Source organism: Polistes fuscatus, unplaced genomic scaffold, assembly GCF_010416935.1.
Source record: "Polistes fuscatus isolate 324 unplaced genomic scaffold, CU_Pfus_HIC Scaffold16, whole genome shotgun sequence".
In the NCBI taxonomy this organism is placed as follows: domain Eukaryota; kingdom Metazoa; phylum Arthropoda; class Insecta; order Hymenoptera; family Vespidae; genus Polistes; species Polistes fuscatus.
The window spans coordinates 2,204,133-2,220,228 of record NW_025113064.1 but is presented as its reverse complement, the minus strand read 5'-3'; the positions used below and the strand labels follow the sequence as shown (position 1 = coordinate 2,220,228).

The 16,096-nt window shown below is 34.0% G+C and overlaps 2 protein-coding genes and 1 long non-coding RNA gene across 3 annotated transcripts; 1 reads left to right on the top strand and 2 right to left on the bottom strand.

Moving 5' to 3' along the window:
• Positions 1-2,294: 2,294 nt before the first annotated feature.
• LOC122514782 lies at positions 2,295-6,302 on the bottom strand. The gene is made up of 2 exons (XR_006303116.1): positions 6,044-6,302; positions 2,295-3,469 (listed from the first exon to the last, which is right to left on the bottom strand). It is a non-coding gene; the product is annotated as an uncharacterized LOC122514782 (long non-coding RNA).
• Positions 6,303-6,306: 4 nt separating this feature from the next.
• Positions 6,307-10,048, top strand: LOC122514781 (dynein regulatory complex protein 1). Its single transcript, XM_043631815.1, has 10 exons — positions 6,307-6,972; positions 7,133-7,241; positions 7,339-7,689; positions 7,787-8,184; positions 8,269-8,485; positions 8,582-8,708; positions 8,762-8,976; positions 9,047-9,192; positions 9,279-9,885; positions 9,956-10,048. The coding sequence occupies exons 1-10, from the start codon at positions 6,830-6,832 to the stop codon at positions 10,010-10,012; spliced, it is 2,370 nt and encodes a 789-aa protein (XP_043487750.1). The 5' UTR covers positions 6,307-6,829; the 3' UTR covers positions 10,013-10,048.
• Positions 10,049-11,232: 1,184 nt separating this feature from the next.
• Positions 11,233-14,679, bottom strand: LOC122514780 (zinc finger protein 385B-like). The gene is made up of 6 exons (XM_043631814.1): positions 14,657-14,679; positions 14,261-14,478; positions 13,990-14,128; positions 13,453-13,482; positions 12,105-12,253; positions 11,233-11,847 (listed from the first exon to the last, which is right to left on the bottom strand). The coding sequence occupies exons 2-6, from the start codon at positions 14,447-14,449 to the stop codon at positions 11,683-11,685; spliced, it is 672 nt and encodes a 223-aa protein (XP_043487749.1). The 5' UTR covers positions 14,450-14,478; positions 14,657-14,679; the 3' UTR covers positions 11,233-11,682.
• Positions 14,680-16,096: the final 1,417 nt, after the last annotated feature.

Sequence of the window (16,096 nt, the reverse complement as noted above, 5' to 3'; positions counted from 1 at the left end):
GGTGTTGTTTCTCGCGTTGTCGACGTCAGCAAGGATGATGATGATGACTGCGCTGATGACGACGACGACGACCACGACGACGACGACGAGGACGAGGACGATGATGATGATGACGATGATGATGACCACCACTCAGTTAGCAAAGAAGAAGAGGTAGAGGATGTGGAGGACGTTGTTGACCACCACCACCACCACAACAACAACAACGACGACGACGACGACGTCGACGACGCCGACGACGACGAGGTCGACGACGAGGTCGACGACGACGGCGAGGTCGACGCGTAAATAATAAAGTCGATGATGGGAGGATTTCTTGTTAAATAAACTAAACGATGGGATAACCTAGAATATGAGCCCTTATAAAAGACACCACTTACGGCAACGGCTACGAGGAGGACCAGGGCCGTCGCCGAACACCACATCGTACACCACTAATTCACGTTATGAACGGCTAAACCGACGGGGGCTAATCACACGTCACACCAAGGGCCACCACGGTAATACCTAGGGGCCGATCCATCATTAATCTTTCCAAACAAATTTAATTCAACACCGTATTTATTATTGGCTTTTAAACAAAAATCAACGAAATAACTGAACAACGAAAGAACAACTCTCCCAAACCACCAGCTTCTTATCTCCTCCCTCCTCTTCTTTTCCAATACCCTCCAAAAAGAAATAACCAAAGGATAAATGGAAACTACACAATTGTTGGTCGTTGTTGTCGATAATGATGATAACTGCTGCTTGCTGCTGCTACTTTTGCTGGGGGTCGATTTGGGTTTTTCACTCAAATAACACAACTTTATTTATCTTTTTTTTTTTTGTTATAAGACAACTATCTCAACTGACGACGAATTACATCCTTCGTCCGAGTTAACAGATGTTGCATTTGTCATAATTTACTATAAACGACAAATGTGGGTAGAAGAAGGGGAAGGACCCGAACAACGACGTTTCCGTTTATTGGTCGTCGGATTCAGCTTCCCGCGTGATTTCTCTAACTTCATCCGTTAAACTACTAACTCTTGTTGCTATACTACCGAGTCTTTTTAATAGCCTCTTTTATTTGTTGCGTGTTTTTTCGTATATGTTGAGAAGAGATGTACGTATGATGTATGTTGATGTTACCACCCCTTTCTTCTTCTTACTCGAACGTATCACACCACACCACACCACTATCCCAACAACAACCCACCAACTCTACTAACCCCACAGGACAACACACAGCAAACACGGTTGAGAGAAAGACACACAACAGCACTGCTTTTCGTTTTCCACGTAGAGAATAAGAGGCCCCCAACACCAACCAACCACCGTGGTGTTGTTGTCTGCTGCGCGGTTTCTTCTCGGATAAGAAGAAGAAAACTAATACGAAATAATAATCGTGACACACGAGATATACACCCACCCTCTTCTTCTTCTTCTTCTTCTTCTTCTACTTCTTCCTCCTCCTCCTCCTCCTCTCTCTCTCGCTCTAACTCTTTCTCCTATCTTTCAGGATTCCACCTCCTCCTCCTCCCTCTCCTTCTACGTTTGAATATAGTGGGTGCTTTGAACGTCGTGGTCGTTAAACTCGGCAATCTCTCTCTCCGTCTGTGTCTGTCTCTCTTATATTATCTATTCTCTCTCTCTCTCCCCCGAATTTTATCGTCAGAGAGAAAGAGAAAGAGAAAGAAAGAAAGAGAGAGAGAGAAAATGAGTTAGAGAATTATTTTCTTTTTTTTTGCGTTTAAAAAGCCAATTTCAAAGAACCCAAAAGAAAAATGATAATATTCACGCACTCACTATATTATCCACAACCCCACCGATGCACTTCACGCACACAGAGAAAGAGAAAAAGAGAGAGAGAGAAATACAACACATTTACCACACTCCACTACTCCACCACTACGCACCTTGCACGCGACAAATTAATTTTTTTGCTTTATCTTCCTTTTAATTATTATTATTACTATTATTATTATTAATATTACTTTTTTCCTTTCGTTTATTTTTATTTTACAAATTTACAGAAATATATATATATATATGTATATACATATATATATATATTATATGTCGAAGAAAGAGAGAAAATATAAGGAAGAGACGCAAAAAAATGAAAATCTAATTTTTCCCAATGGAAAATTCCCTTCCTCCGACTTTTTTTTTTTTTTAATTATTATTTTTTTTATTTTTTAATTATTATTATTAATTTCTTCCTGTCACCCGCGCGCGCGAGAAAGAGACACACACGTCCGTTTGCAGGTGAAACTTCTTATTTTATTTTTCCTCTTTCCTATTTTTAATTTCTTTTATTTACTTATTTCTTTCTTTACTCGTGGATGATAAAACAACACACGTTTTTCGAAGGGCGCAGCTTATTGCGGACGGGAGTGAACAGCTCGCTCCTACTCACTGCTCTACACTACACCAAGTGACGTCACCGTGGCGGGAGCGTAGCGCAGCTCGCTGGCTAGCGGCGCCCGCTCCCGTTCCTGCTATCGTTCCACTGTTCTATCAAAATCCTTGGTGGTGGGGGTAAACAGAGCCGCCGTCCTCGAGTCGGGCTACGCTGTCTGGTGGGGAAACGGAAAACATGTCTTTGCGTTCTCTCCCCCCACCCCATACGCGGAGGGGTAAAAACGAGACGGGGAGTAGGATTGTGTTCGGTCGAGGGTAGGGGAATCACAAGAGTAGGACATTTGAGTCTCGTGTTTGTGCCGCGGCGCGGCACTAAGGCGCTGCTGAGTTTACGTTGCCGCCGTGTGTGTGCAAGCGCAAGCGCTCTTTTCACCAATCGCGAATTGGTGGTGGTAGTGAGGTGGGGGGGAGGAATAGAACGTTTCCGCGCCGTTGCCGGCGGAAAAGCTCTCTCTCCCCCTTGGAATAGGGGAAACGTGTAGAGTGAGAGAGAGAGAGAGAATGAGAATGATATTCGCGTAGAATCGAAGCAAGGACAGGTAGGGGAAATCTCGAGCCACCGGGAGAGAGGAGGGATAACGGGTCGAACGAGCTAACCCGAACCCCCGAGCCGAGAGCGCCGTGTTCCCCTTCTCTTTCAAACGATCATCTCTCTCTCTCTCTCTCTCTCTGTTTCTCTCTTCTCTTCTCTTTCTTTCTTTCTTTCTCTTATTCCCTCTTTCTATCTTTACATCCCTTTGCCTCGCACCGCAACGCTTTGAGAACTCTCTTCGTCTGTCCTTTTCCTTCTCTTACAAAGCCCCCTCGTCGCGTAGTGTCCGCTACTCCTCCTGCACCCTTTTGCCACAGTCATCGTCGTTGGTGTCGTCGACGACTACGGGGCGACGACGACGACGACACAACGCAAACCCGCCATCTTTCTTATTATCTCCCCCTCTCTTTTTCTCTCTCTCTCTCTCTTTCTCTTTCTCTCTTTCTCTTTCTTTCTCTTTCCGTACCGCTCTCCTCCAGGGCCGTTTTAAGTGCAGCCAATTACCCGGGACATCTGTACTTTCTATTACTGTGAGAGCAAGCACAGAGAATAATGACCGACTATTGGATTATATATTAGGAAAATAAAATAAAATACAACAAAAAATCTATTTAACTATCCTCGCAAGTTTCTTGATACTAACGATCGAAAGTTTAAACCTTTTGTCGACGCAAACCTAATATTTTCGTATTTAAACAATTTCTATTAAAATTAAGCGAAAATTTTGTATATGTTTCTTCCAAATTCATTAATCAAATAAATTCATTGGAATATAGAAATATTTATTATAAACAAACGCAATTTCCATTTTTTTGTTTCGTTGAATAGTTAAATTGAATCAAGTCTCTAACGTTAAATCCCTTTACCGTATTTATTCATCCAAATTAATAGTACTGGCTATTTAATAAATCATTAACGTGCATAATTTTAGAACGATCGAGAATAATATTGAAAGAATAAGAAATAAACGATGAAATAAACGATAAAATGAACGAAATGAAGTGACGAACGCGAAGGTAGGGGTACTAGTTTGGATAACTACGGGCCTGCCGCTCCATCTTGTTTTCACTAAACTCGTGTCGACCAACGACCGTTGTGAGTCCATGGCATCGACTATGGCGGTCGCCGCCGCGCCTTTGTGGTTGCTCGTATATATATATATATGTATGCATGCATGCATGCATATATCCTATGTATAAATGTGTATAAATGTGTGTGTGTTGTGTATAATGTGTGTATGTATGCACGTACGATCCGCCATAAGGTTCGTTCGCTTTGACTCGTTCAGTACGACGAAACAACAAACTGTTTGACGTTCCCTTGACGATGACGTTCCAATGTTCGATTGGTTCAGCGCGTAAAGGTGTTACTACCTCGAATGAAATGACGATTGTACAATATATTTTTTTGTTTAAACTAACGGCTACTGCTCTAACAACGACGATATATATGTGTGTATCGTGTTTTCGCATCGACCAGAGAGACCACCAACGCGTCCTCGAGGGACACAAAAGAGAAAGAGAACGAGAGTAGTAGTGTGCAGTAGTAGTAGTAGTAGTAGTAATAGTAGTAGTAGGTAGTAATAATGGTATTAGTAGTACAGTAGTGGGTTGGGGGAGGAGGGTCGAGGGGAAAGGAGTAAAGTAAAAATCTTCCTAGAGCATTGTTTCTAATACCAACGTGTTATTTTATCGAGAACTCCAACCGGAAACGACTTTCCAACGAATTCCAAAGTCAAATCGACCGAAGGGGCCCCCCTCGCCACCGTGCCGCGAATTGCATGCGATATTGTTCTTTTTCTTTTTCTTCTTCTTCTTGAATTATTTTCTTTTTACTTTTTTCCTTGTTAATTTAAAAATATATAAAAGTTTACGCCAATATGCCCTATAGCGTGTATCGCGTTATACTTCATTTATTCGTATGACTATGAATACTTGTCAAGTAAAAATACTAAAATTGTGAGGAACTTTGATACTAGTGTCAGTGTCAGATCCGATTAAATGTTACTTTCGAAGCGGATCGTACGAGTTAAGGATCGATATAACATGAGTCATGTGTCTCTCTCTCTCTCTCTCGTCGTCAACAACGACGTACCCTTTTTTTCTTTTACCCTTCTTGTTTACAGTTCAAGAGTATCGATCGCGCTCGATTCTCTTCTCTCTCTCGCGTGTGTACTGCAAGAAAGCGTATTTCGTCGTCGTCGTCATCATCGTCGTCGTCGTCGTCTTCTTCATCGCGGTCGTTGGTCGTGCCACTCGAGAAAGAAGAAGACTGCTAAAACGAGTATATGTGTTTATTGTTTCCTATGACTCTATCTATCGGTCCGTTTTCTCTCGCCTTTTACTGCTTCGAAGTAGAAAGAGAGAAAAAGACGATATCATTTCTTTTATTATGAACAAATATAAGAAGAATTCGATTGGTTCTATGACCTTACAACATTCCTATTAAATTGATTCGATATTTTTGTATTTCCTTTATTTCTTTTTCTAACTATCTATGAAGTTCGTATGATGCAAACCGTTGAAGGTCGTTCCAAAACTAATAGGTTATAATCCGCCATTTTGAATGAGTTGTTCGCAAGTAATAAGTACTAGTTTCCCCCGTTCACTAAGTTTTCCTATTATCGGTGAACGATAAAAGAGTTCATTGTTCTTGTCAAAGAGATAGTTCCTCTTCTTCTACTTCTACTTCTACTTCTACTTCTACTTCTTCTACTTGTACTTCTTCACAGTAGCCTTGCCACGTTTCTCTTCGAATCTAACGGTACGTATGCATTTACGCGCGCGTGAATTATTTCTTTGCTTCTTTCACAAGAGAAAGAGAAAAAGAAACAAAATCTTCGATGAAGAGGAATGCGTCATACTCTTCCGATGTTTAAACCAATGAAACTTCAACTTTCTGCCTGTTCAAGCCGAGCCTTTGTCGCGATTTTTTTCTTCTATACATGTTTATGTTGATATGTCATTTATGTATGTATATGTTTATGTATTTAAGTGTGTACGTGATAATGTTCTCTTCAATCTTATATTCATCAAGTTTTTAATCGTTCGAATGGTTGTACGAATGAATAGGTGCGTTAAGTATACACGGTTTTCTACTTACGATGATCGAATTCGTCTCTTACGTCGTGGACGACGTGAACGAGAAAATTATGAAAACTTCATTCCACTTAATAATAAATACAAGTTATGACAGAGCCAGTAGGAATATGAATATCGAATGACGATTGCAGATATTTTTTACGAAATAATACAAACGTGCGTTTCGCTTTTTCTTTTTCTTTATTGAATTATTACATTCATAGCAATTTTGCATCTGTAATTATACGTTTGATATTGGATGACCAGCAGAATTTTACAAAATGGCGACATTATTTCGATTCGTATTACTAGAGTCATCTTCTGATTTTTATGCTTGCGAATTTGCAATTATTATCGACGTGGAATTGTTATCTACTAAAAATTATTACCGACTGAATGTTGTTATCAGCTGAACATTGTTACCGACTGAATGTTGTTACCGGCTGAAAACTATTACCGACTGAACATTGTTACCGGCTGAAAACTATTACCGACTGTACTTTGTTATCAGCTGAAAACTATTACCGACTGAAAATTGTTACCGACACAAGTTAATTATCCTATGATTATTTTTGTAATTAAAATTATGACATAAAAATTGATTAAACAAACATATCACTATGCTAAGTTTCCTGAAAAAGTAAATGTATGCTTACTCCTTGAAATAAACCATCTTACAATCTTCTTAGAGATTAACTAGTTCTATTTATTAAAGAAAATTACCTTTCTCTAATTACTGCAAGTTTTAATTATTAAAACTTTATCTTCCAACGACCTAAAAACAGAAAAATAAAGAAATAATTAGAACATGATTGCTAAGGAAAAGCAATTAGAAGAAGATGTTGAAAAGGAAAAAAAAACCAAGGAATTGTCGGTTACATCGTCGGATCCAAATATACGAAAACTGGCTAGAAGACAACGAATTCAACGTCGTTTGAGCGCTCTGCATAAGTATGGGTTCTGTTGTACTTCATTTCCTTATTTTCTTTTTCTTCATCTTTTAATAAACTACAAATAAGTAAAACACAATTAATTAAAAATAATTATGACTTAAGTTTAAAGCCCTTACAAGATCAACAGCAAAATTTTTCTAAAAAGTTTGATTATTTAGGGTAAAAAGAACGGAAGATGAAGAAATTATCGAAAGAACTCCTATTGAAGGACAGGTACTAGCCAGTACCGAAATCCTGGAAGAAATTAAAACAGAAGCAGAAGAAGTGGTTCGTATTAATCCTACAATCAGATTATAATATAAATATCACTGTTTCTTCTTAATAAAAAATATTCTAACAAGAAAGTGTACACAAATATGCACAGATATCTAATGTAAGAGTTGCAAATGATGCACGTGAATTGGAACGACGTAAAGAAACCCAAGCTACAAGAGAGATTTTATTAAAGAAACTTGAGAAAGAAAACGAGGAATGCATGGTCAAGTATCAAGAGATTGATGAAAAATGGTCTAGCATTCTCACGTCGAAAGATCCATTGGACATATACGAGGAGATGAAACTGCAAAATACAAAATGTTTACAACTAATAGCGAAAAAAGATGAAGTAATAATCGGACTTAAAGCTGAACTGGAGAATGCTGATCTTAAATTTACCGAGGACTTGAAGAAACAAAACGAAGATATCGATGTATTGATAGAGAGAATAGATCGTCAGGTTGATCATTTTACCTAGAATTTGATTATTTCCGTCCAATTAATTATAAATAATTTATATTGATCTATAAAAAAAAATATTTTGTTTGTGTTAACAGTTAAACGTTATAGCCAAAGCTTACCGTAAAGAATTAGACAACATCGACAATGTCTTGGATGCCGAACGTAAATTAATCTTGAGTACCCTCGAAGAAAAATGGGAAGCTTTCTACGAGAAGTTGCGGAGTAATAATATGGACGCAACCGAAAAAAGGAAAGATGTTGTTCGCGAATACGAGGAGGAAATGGAACGAGTAATGATCGAACATCATGAGAAATTTCGTTCTGAAAGAATCACCTTGGAATTGGAGAATCAGGATCTTCAACAAAAGCTTCAGGATATGAAAGCTTTTTGTTTGATGAACGTCGAAAAGCTGAACTACAATTATGCTGTTCTCAAGCATAGAGATGAAGAAAATACTATAATCAAAAATGAACAGAAAAGACGAATGAACAAGTTAGTATATTGAAAAAAAAAAATAAAAAATAAAATATAATACAAAAATATATTTAAGTAATTCTAATTCATGCGTCATTTTAGGCTTCAAGATACTATGAATGAATTAAAAAGGACCTACGTCAAATTGGAAGAAGACACTCGAATCGAAATCCAAAGCTTGACTGATCAAGTTCTTAAAGCACATGAAAATATTTTAGAACTCGAAGAGAAATCTCAGCATTTTACTAACATCAATGAGAAGAAATACTTTCAAATATGGGACATGAATGTAAAACGTGCCAACGAGCTGGTCGATAAAGTAATTTGATGAAGTAATTTATAATTATCATTAATTAGTTGTACAAGTAGTAACATTTATAAGGATATGGGTAATGTCATCAATGGCACGTTTTAGATTTTGGCTACCGATCGAATAATACACGAACAAGCGTTAGGATTATTATGGCAACCACCAGAAGAGAAGCTTTTGACCAAGGAAGATTTACCTTCTTATTCTACTGCGATCAGTACTATAAATAAAGGTAATATTTTTAAAACGTATCCAAATTATTATTACTTATATTTTCTTCCATAGAAAGGGCGGATGCTTTAGAAAAAAAACAAATGCCTATTATTTATAAAAAAGCTGTCACCTTGGAAGACATCAATTTGGAAAGACGTTTGTTGAATCATATAATGAAACAAATATCCGAACAATCTGGTTACCTGATTGATAATAATATACAAAAATTACTTATACCGTATACTATTGAGGACAACATAATTATTAGATTAGACAATGTTTTTCAGGTGTATAAAATATTCTGAAATGAATTATTTGTTATGGAACATATTGATAATTTCAATTAAATGTTTCCAGGCGTTAAACATTGAATCCGAAGAAGAAGTGCACTTCTTATTGAATTTCTTTCTACCTTATACGTATTGTCCCGATTGTAGGTCATCGGATAAAAGTATATCCAAAGATACGGACAAAATAATAGAATCTTCTTCATCATCGAGCACGTACGTAACACATTTGAAGAAATCTACAAAATTATATAAAATTATAAATTAAATAATAATAAAAAAAATAAATATATGAAAATTAGGAGTAACACACCTGTGGTATGTGGCGAAGAATTAGACGAAGAAGCGGTTAAATTAGTGACAACTATAAAAGAAGAGATCTTCTTCGATGATGTATGCTCAGGTGTTCGCAAACGTGTTGACTCAAATCAATCGCAAGATCCTCTTTCCTTGGGAGAGACTACACGATCAACTTCCACAGAAGAATCGTGTTCGTCAAACATCGAAAGTAAAAATTCATCGCAAGAAAATGAACTGAGTCGACTGGTCTGCAAAAAGGGTCATTTGCTCAGAATTCATGCATCGTTTGTTACAAGAGCGTTGAAAGAATTCATAGAGAAATATCATTTTATTAAACGCGACGAAACACCTGAATCATTGAAGGAGAGATTATCGGCGAGGAAAGTTACAATCTCGCGAAGTCTTACCATCGAGGATATAAAAGAATTTTGGAAAAGATACAGGGATTTGTTTCCTCCGACTAAGGAACGTCTTTGGGATGGTTTGCTCATCGGACTTAAACAATATCATGAAACTTTGAAGGAAAGACAACGACTAAGCAATGAGACTGAATTTTTGAAGAAACAAAATTCTGAGCTACGACGTTTGCTCAAGACTTACACCGTACAGGTTGGTAACATTTTTCTATAAGAAAAATAATAAATATTAAAAAATATTTAACATATACAACATTTCTTAGGAGACTGAAAGTAGCCCGATAACGGAAACAGAATTATCTTTGTCTATCGAAATGTAACAAAAATGATAACAACAATAAAATTTTTCTATCGACTTTCTGTTTGAAGTTCCTTAAGTTATTTTTTACGAGGTTGGATTAAATCGGACCAACACTCAACCCCTATTAGTCGGCTTTTACGACAAGCAGAGGATACTGTGGGTATATTCTATTCCCAACCCACAGGGAAAGATGCCAATAAATATTTTGTTTACTTTAATAAAAACGCGTTGGTCAATTATCGACATGAACAATTAATTATTATCTATTAAATTGATGGATAAAAAAGGCCACAAAGTTGATAATAAAGTTTACTTATACAATGGCATGTTGTAAATAAAATCAAACGTAATATAAAAGACAGAATCTTTATTAGATTCTGTACATGCGTCGTGTACCACCATGTTACATTCGCTCTCTTTCTAACTATACTTTTTTTTTTTTTCTTACTTAAACATTATTATTGTTATTTGTTTCTTTTTTTTTTTTTTTTTTTAAATATATACAGAGATCATGGTAGTACGTTTAAAGAACAATCGCTAATACTCAACAAACACATATTATTACTAAAACGCCGATAGTACTTAAAAATAATAGTGAGAAAAATGATTGGAAGATTTTGCTAAATCAATTTATAATACTCTTGCTTTTATATTTCTATATGTGATCAATTAGAAAAAAAAAAAAAAAAAAAAAAAAAAAACCATTGTATTTTTCTATTTCTTTTTCCCCCCTTCTTTTTCTTCTTCTTTCATATCTTATTTTTTCTTCATTTTTTTTTTTCTATTGACAAATATAGGAATATATATATGCATGATTTACAACACTTTTATGTTCGATAACATATCGAAGGTTGCTAACTGTCCTTACAATAATAACAGAGGATAGTACTATGTTATCGTTCTAACGACAGATAGATAAACATTGTAATGTTACAAGTTTGTCTTACTAACATTATAATAAACATATTAGCACTAGACTTATTAATAACGGCATATATATACATATGTATTTGCTGAGTATGTAACTATCATTCACAAGACCGAAGAGTTATAGATACAGATATATATATATATTCACATTTCTTTTTATAAATAAACTTTTTCTTACATTAAAATTTTAATTTTGTTTGTAAGGAGATTTTTTAAATTTTTAATTTTCATTATTTCTTTTTTCTGTTTTTTTTTGTTGCTGTTATTTTGTTTAAATCACATATTAGCATCTTTTTATTTCTCTCTCTCTTTTTATTCCGCAGATTGCTTTTATTTTACTCACTCATACCTTTGCGTTAACAAAACGAATAAGATTCTACATAATTGGTAAAAATAAATGCTCGCTCCGTTCTTTTTATCTCCTAATAATAATATAATAATAATAATAATAATAATAATAATAAATGGACCAGATAAGATTCTTAATTAAATATCATCAGTACCATAAATCAATTCGTTTATATTAACGCAATGTACAAGTTCTTATCTTCTTTTTCTTATACTCAATTAGAGTTATATAAAAACACGCAAATTATTCCTATTCGAGTGTTTGTCTTCCTCTTTTTTAATGCGTGTTTAAATATATATATATATATATATATTTATATATACTCTTCCTGAGTGGGAAAGAAAGAAAAAAGAAGAAAAGAAGAAAAGAAGAAAAGATAATCCTTACGAATTAAACAAAAATTCTTAGCACTATGTTTGATTCGTAAAGCCACCCGGTACAAAATTATTTGACAATGATTGTACAGTGGTTGAGTTTGTATCGGATTTCGGTTTTTTCCAATATGGAGAAAATCGTTTCTTTTTTTGAGTCTTAGCTCTCTTCATTTTGCCAGTGTGCTTCTTGGATTTCATGTGCTGCAAATTTATGATCGTTACACCATATAATATATATTTTATTGTCCTATTATTTAAAAAAAAAAAAAATAAAAATAATGTTTTTACCATTCCTTAATATTTAATTTGTATATAATTAATTGAATTTTTTTTCTTTTTGACTACTACTAATTTTATATCTTATCTTTTTTTTTTTTTTTCCTTAATTTATTCTCAATAAATATTAAATTATTAATTATTAATTATTGTATTATACTTAATGGGGTATAATACTATACCACATTGTATTGCGAAGGAGAGTTGAAAAATTTGTTGCATATATCACATGACAGTGAGACGGCCTTCATAGGACCAGAATCCTGTATGTTGATTGCAGGAGCAACCAATGAACTACCTTGTGTGACAACTTCTTTTCCGAACCAACCACCTAAGCATTAATATTTTATAATCAACGCTATTATTTATCGCATTTATGTACAAGCGATTAAAGTATATGTGATGGCTACTTAATTAATTTAATAATATAATATATTCATGCTCTACGGAGAAAAGAGAATTATTAATAAATAGTTTGCTTGATTAATTTGTTTTTTTCCTTTGGTGCGTGTGTGAATATAAATAACATAAGTCATAATAAATATACAGATAACAGTGAAGTACAGTTAAATATCGTTGTTTTGTTTCTTTGGTGCATAAATGAACACGTGAGAATTAATGCATTTTTATTAATAAATTTTTTAGCTTTTTGTTAAACTTTTGTTTATCAAAAATATCTCTTACATCGAACGTTATTAATTTTTCTCTCTTTTATATTTAATATTTGTATTTGAGAGTAAAGAAAAAAATGGCGTACACAAGGCAATGTGATTTTTTTTTTTCGTTACTCGCGTTACCCAAAGACAAAATTAAATTAATGAAATCCAATATTATTTATGCACTCAATGACAGGTTCTCGAAGTCACTTACAGAGCTAAGCGATTAAATGTACTTTACTTGCTTTTCTTTTTTTCTCTTATTATTAATATTTAAATTGTATCTATTATTGATTTATACTTGTGATTATGCCACGTTAATGGTAATTAATTTTTACAGCAATTAAGTAAATAAATAATAAACATACGAATATCAGTCTATAGCAACAAAATTACATATATATAATAATAATAATAATATTAATAACATTAATAATAAATAAATAACAAAAAGTAATGAACATTAACTATAATGTAATTGATATTTGAACTTTACAATATATATGAAAGTAATATTATTATTATTATTATTATATCAATGGATTCGAGAAAAAAAAATATAAACGGACAAAAGCAATGAATTAATAAATAATCAAAAATGATGTGGCGTAAGCACAAAAAAATTATTTACAAAAAAATGACGGAAAAAGAAAAAGAAAAAGAAAAAGAAAAAGAAAAAAACAAATAGAAAAATAAATTTAACATTAAAAGAACATATGAAAAGCGAAAGTAAGTAACAGTATTAAGCATGCGAATGTAAAAAGAATTAAACAATAAATCAACACGATGATATTCTTTTCTATTATTTTATCCATGTGTATAGAGCGACATTTTAAACCATATGGCAGTTTTCTTACCGCATTTGTTTTATTACCTCTCAATGCCTTTTTTTTGTGTCGACTTCCTGCGAAAACGAAATATTCTTATTTTAATACATTGTTGTTGAATTTTCATTGATATATGTACATACAGAGTGTCTGAGATATTTCCGATTAAACGGTGTACATATTCCGGTCAACCCTGTATATATATACAGGATGGTAAGAAAAAGTATCCAATATTTTAAGGATTTATAGTACTTAAAAAAATATCAAATTAACACGGTTCCTAAAATCAATCTTTTCTATGTAAATAACCTTTTATATTTTAAGCAAATACTTCTGCATACGTTCAATATATTGGCAAGAGACTCGCTTATCGTATCGAATGCTCATAAATATTAAAAGTTTATTTACATCGAAAGGATTGATTTTTGGCTCCATATTTATTAGACAATTTGTTTACTTCTCTTGATAAATACTATAAGAGCACTTAAAATATTGGACCCTTTTCTTTTTTACCATCCTGTATATATATATATATATTTTTGTATGTATATAAAACTTCTTATTAAATAGAAAGATAACGATACCATTTAAATGCGTTTGTAGTTGTTGTATGGAGTTTAGGCAGACATTACAAACGTTACATTTAAGCCCGTTAGTGTCGGCGTCCTTGGTAAATGCAACTTTAGTTTCTTCCAGCGACGCCATTATATTTTTTGACCTTATCTATGAGATATAAAGGTGCTCGCTTGCATTAGTTATGAATTAAAAAAAAGTTGAATGGAATAAAAAAAGGATATGAAAATAATAACGTTTTAAATAAAAACTAACAAAAGGGTAAGAAAATAATTAGCAAACCTGTTTGGCATGACGTGAGCCTTGCAAATGTGTATCTAATACTGTTTGGCTAGTAAATGATAAGTCGCAATCATTGCAGCGTACATGAGGTTTCTTCGTTGGCAAATTACCCATGATATTGTCGACAACCGCTTTAGTTACCGGATCGTTCATATTGGAATTAATAATACTTTCCGCTGGTACTGCCATATTATTTTATTCTTTACAATATCTACAATCTAAAAGTTATAAATATAAATGAAATAAACTTTAACGTATAATAATATCAATGTACATAACATTGTAGTAGAATTATTATTGTATCTATAGAAGTTATTATATATACATGAGTTATATGTACCTGATACAATAATCATTAGAATAAGAAAAAAAAGGCAAATAAAGGTTTCCGCTTACCTAAATTATTTTCACTTTATCTAAGACCCGGTTAAATAATAATTATTCACTCAATAATAATGATTACTATTACAGATGGTTACTTCTTCTTCTATTTTTTGTTCTCTTCTTTTTCCTCTTCTACTTCTTCTTCTTCTTACACCCCTATCTAATATTATTTTAACGATTTTAGAATGAAAATAAACGTAACGTTAGAAATGGTTCTCTCTTTCTATTTCTATTTCTATTTCTCTTTCGATGTGTATGACTTTGTTAATGTATTATTATTATTGTTCTTAGATTAACATAAAAATGAGAGATTGTTGTAACAGACTTAACGATAATTAGCGATATTATATTACACGTTAGATTGCAAGCGATTTAATTGTTAGAATAAATAGAGAAATAAAGAACGAAGAAGGACGAGAGCAGTATTAACGATATATAAAATGAAGAACCGTGTTCATATAAATTAAGTTCCAACGTTGTTGCCATATTTATATATTGTATAGACTATACGATGTATTCTCGTGTTTACTAAAAGCACGCACTAAGCTCTCGACCAATCGGAACGAACCTTTATCGATGAAATACAATGAAGTTAAAAGAACGAAAATCAAATTGAAACAAAATCGATCAAATTAAATAGAAAAACCACGAATAAATAATTTATCCTGATACATTTCAACGAAATTAAATCGATATTTATAGACCAAAATAATTCTGATCGATTAAACGTAAGTTATATAATTTAATAAACAGGCGGTAATTTTGAATTGCATCGGAATTTCCCGCCATTTTCGATCCGACTGTTAAGGCAGTAAGAACGGTTACAAAGTAAATTAAAAGAAGATTCGATAATAGTATTGACATTTCTAACGAGTAAAAGTAATGACATTTGAATAAAAGTACGTAATAAAGGATTCATTGTTTCGTATTAACGTATAACTTTAGTAGACAGTGAGAAGAAAAAAAGAAAAGAAGGAACAGATGAAGTGAGGTTAACAATTGGTCGTTAGTTACAATAAAGGCTTAAGGATTGTGTACCAATCAGAAGGGGGTATGGCAACCGTCAATCAGAGTTCGCGCGGGCGAATGTGTGCGATTGTATAGAGGTGGCCTATTCGTGAAATATAGTAGCAGCCATCTTATATTTAGTGTCGGAGAAAAACAATTTGTCCCATTACAAATGTTTCGCGATTGCCCGTGAAGCCGCTCGACCGGAGGAGGGTAGGCGTGTGCGCTCGAATGAGGCGCGACGTATTTCGACCATAGCCCGGACCACTACACTTAGCAAAGGTTCGTAAAATGAAGAAACGAATGTGAGAAGGAAAACAATGCACGGCGCGTCGTCTTCGTCGTCGTCGTCGTCGTGGTTATCGTCGTCGTCGTCGTGGTCGCCGTTGCCGTCGTCTACGTCTTCGTCTTCGTCGTCATCGTCATGCGTCGTCGTCTAGGGAA

Coding starts and splice junctions, on each gene's coding strand:
- LOC122514781 (XM_043631815.1), top strand. CDS start 6,830: ATGATTGCTAAGGAAAAGCAATTAGAAGAAGATGTTGAAAAGGAAAAA. Junction 6,973..7,132: donor CGTTTGAGCGCTCTGCATAA/GTATGGGTTCTG, acceptor TTGATTATTTAG/GGTAAAAAGAACGGAAGATG. Junction 7,690..7,786: donor TAGAGAGAATAGATCGTCAG/GTTGATCATTTT, acceptor TTGTGTTAACAG/TTAAACGTTATAGCCAAAGC.
- LOC122514780 (XM_043631814.1), bottom strand. CDS start 14,449: ATGGCAGTACCAGCGGAAAGTATTATTAATTCCAATATGAACGATCCG. Junction 14,129..14,260: donor GCTCACGTCATGCCAAACAG/GTTTGCTAATTA, acceptor TATATCTCATAG/ATAAGGTCAAAAAATATAAT. Junction 13,483..13,989: donor ACTACAAACGCATTTAAATG/GTATCGTTATCT, acceptor TCGTTTTCGCAG/GAAGTCGACACAAAAAAAAG.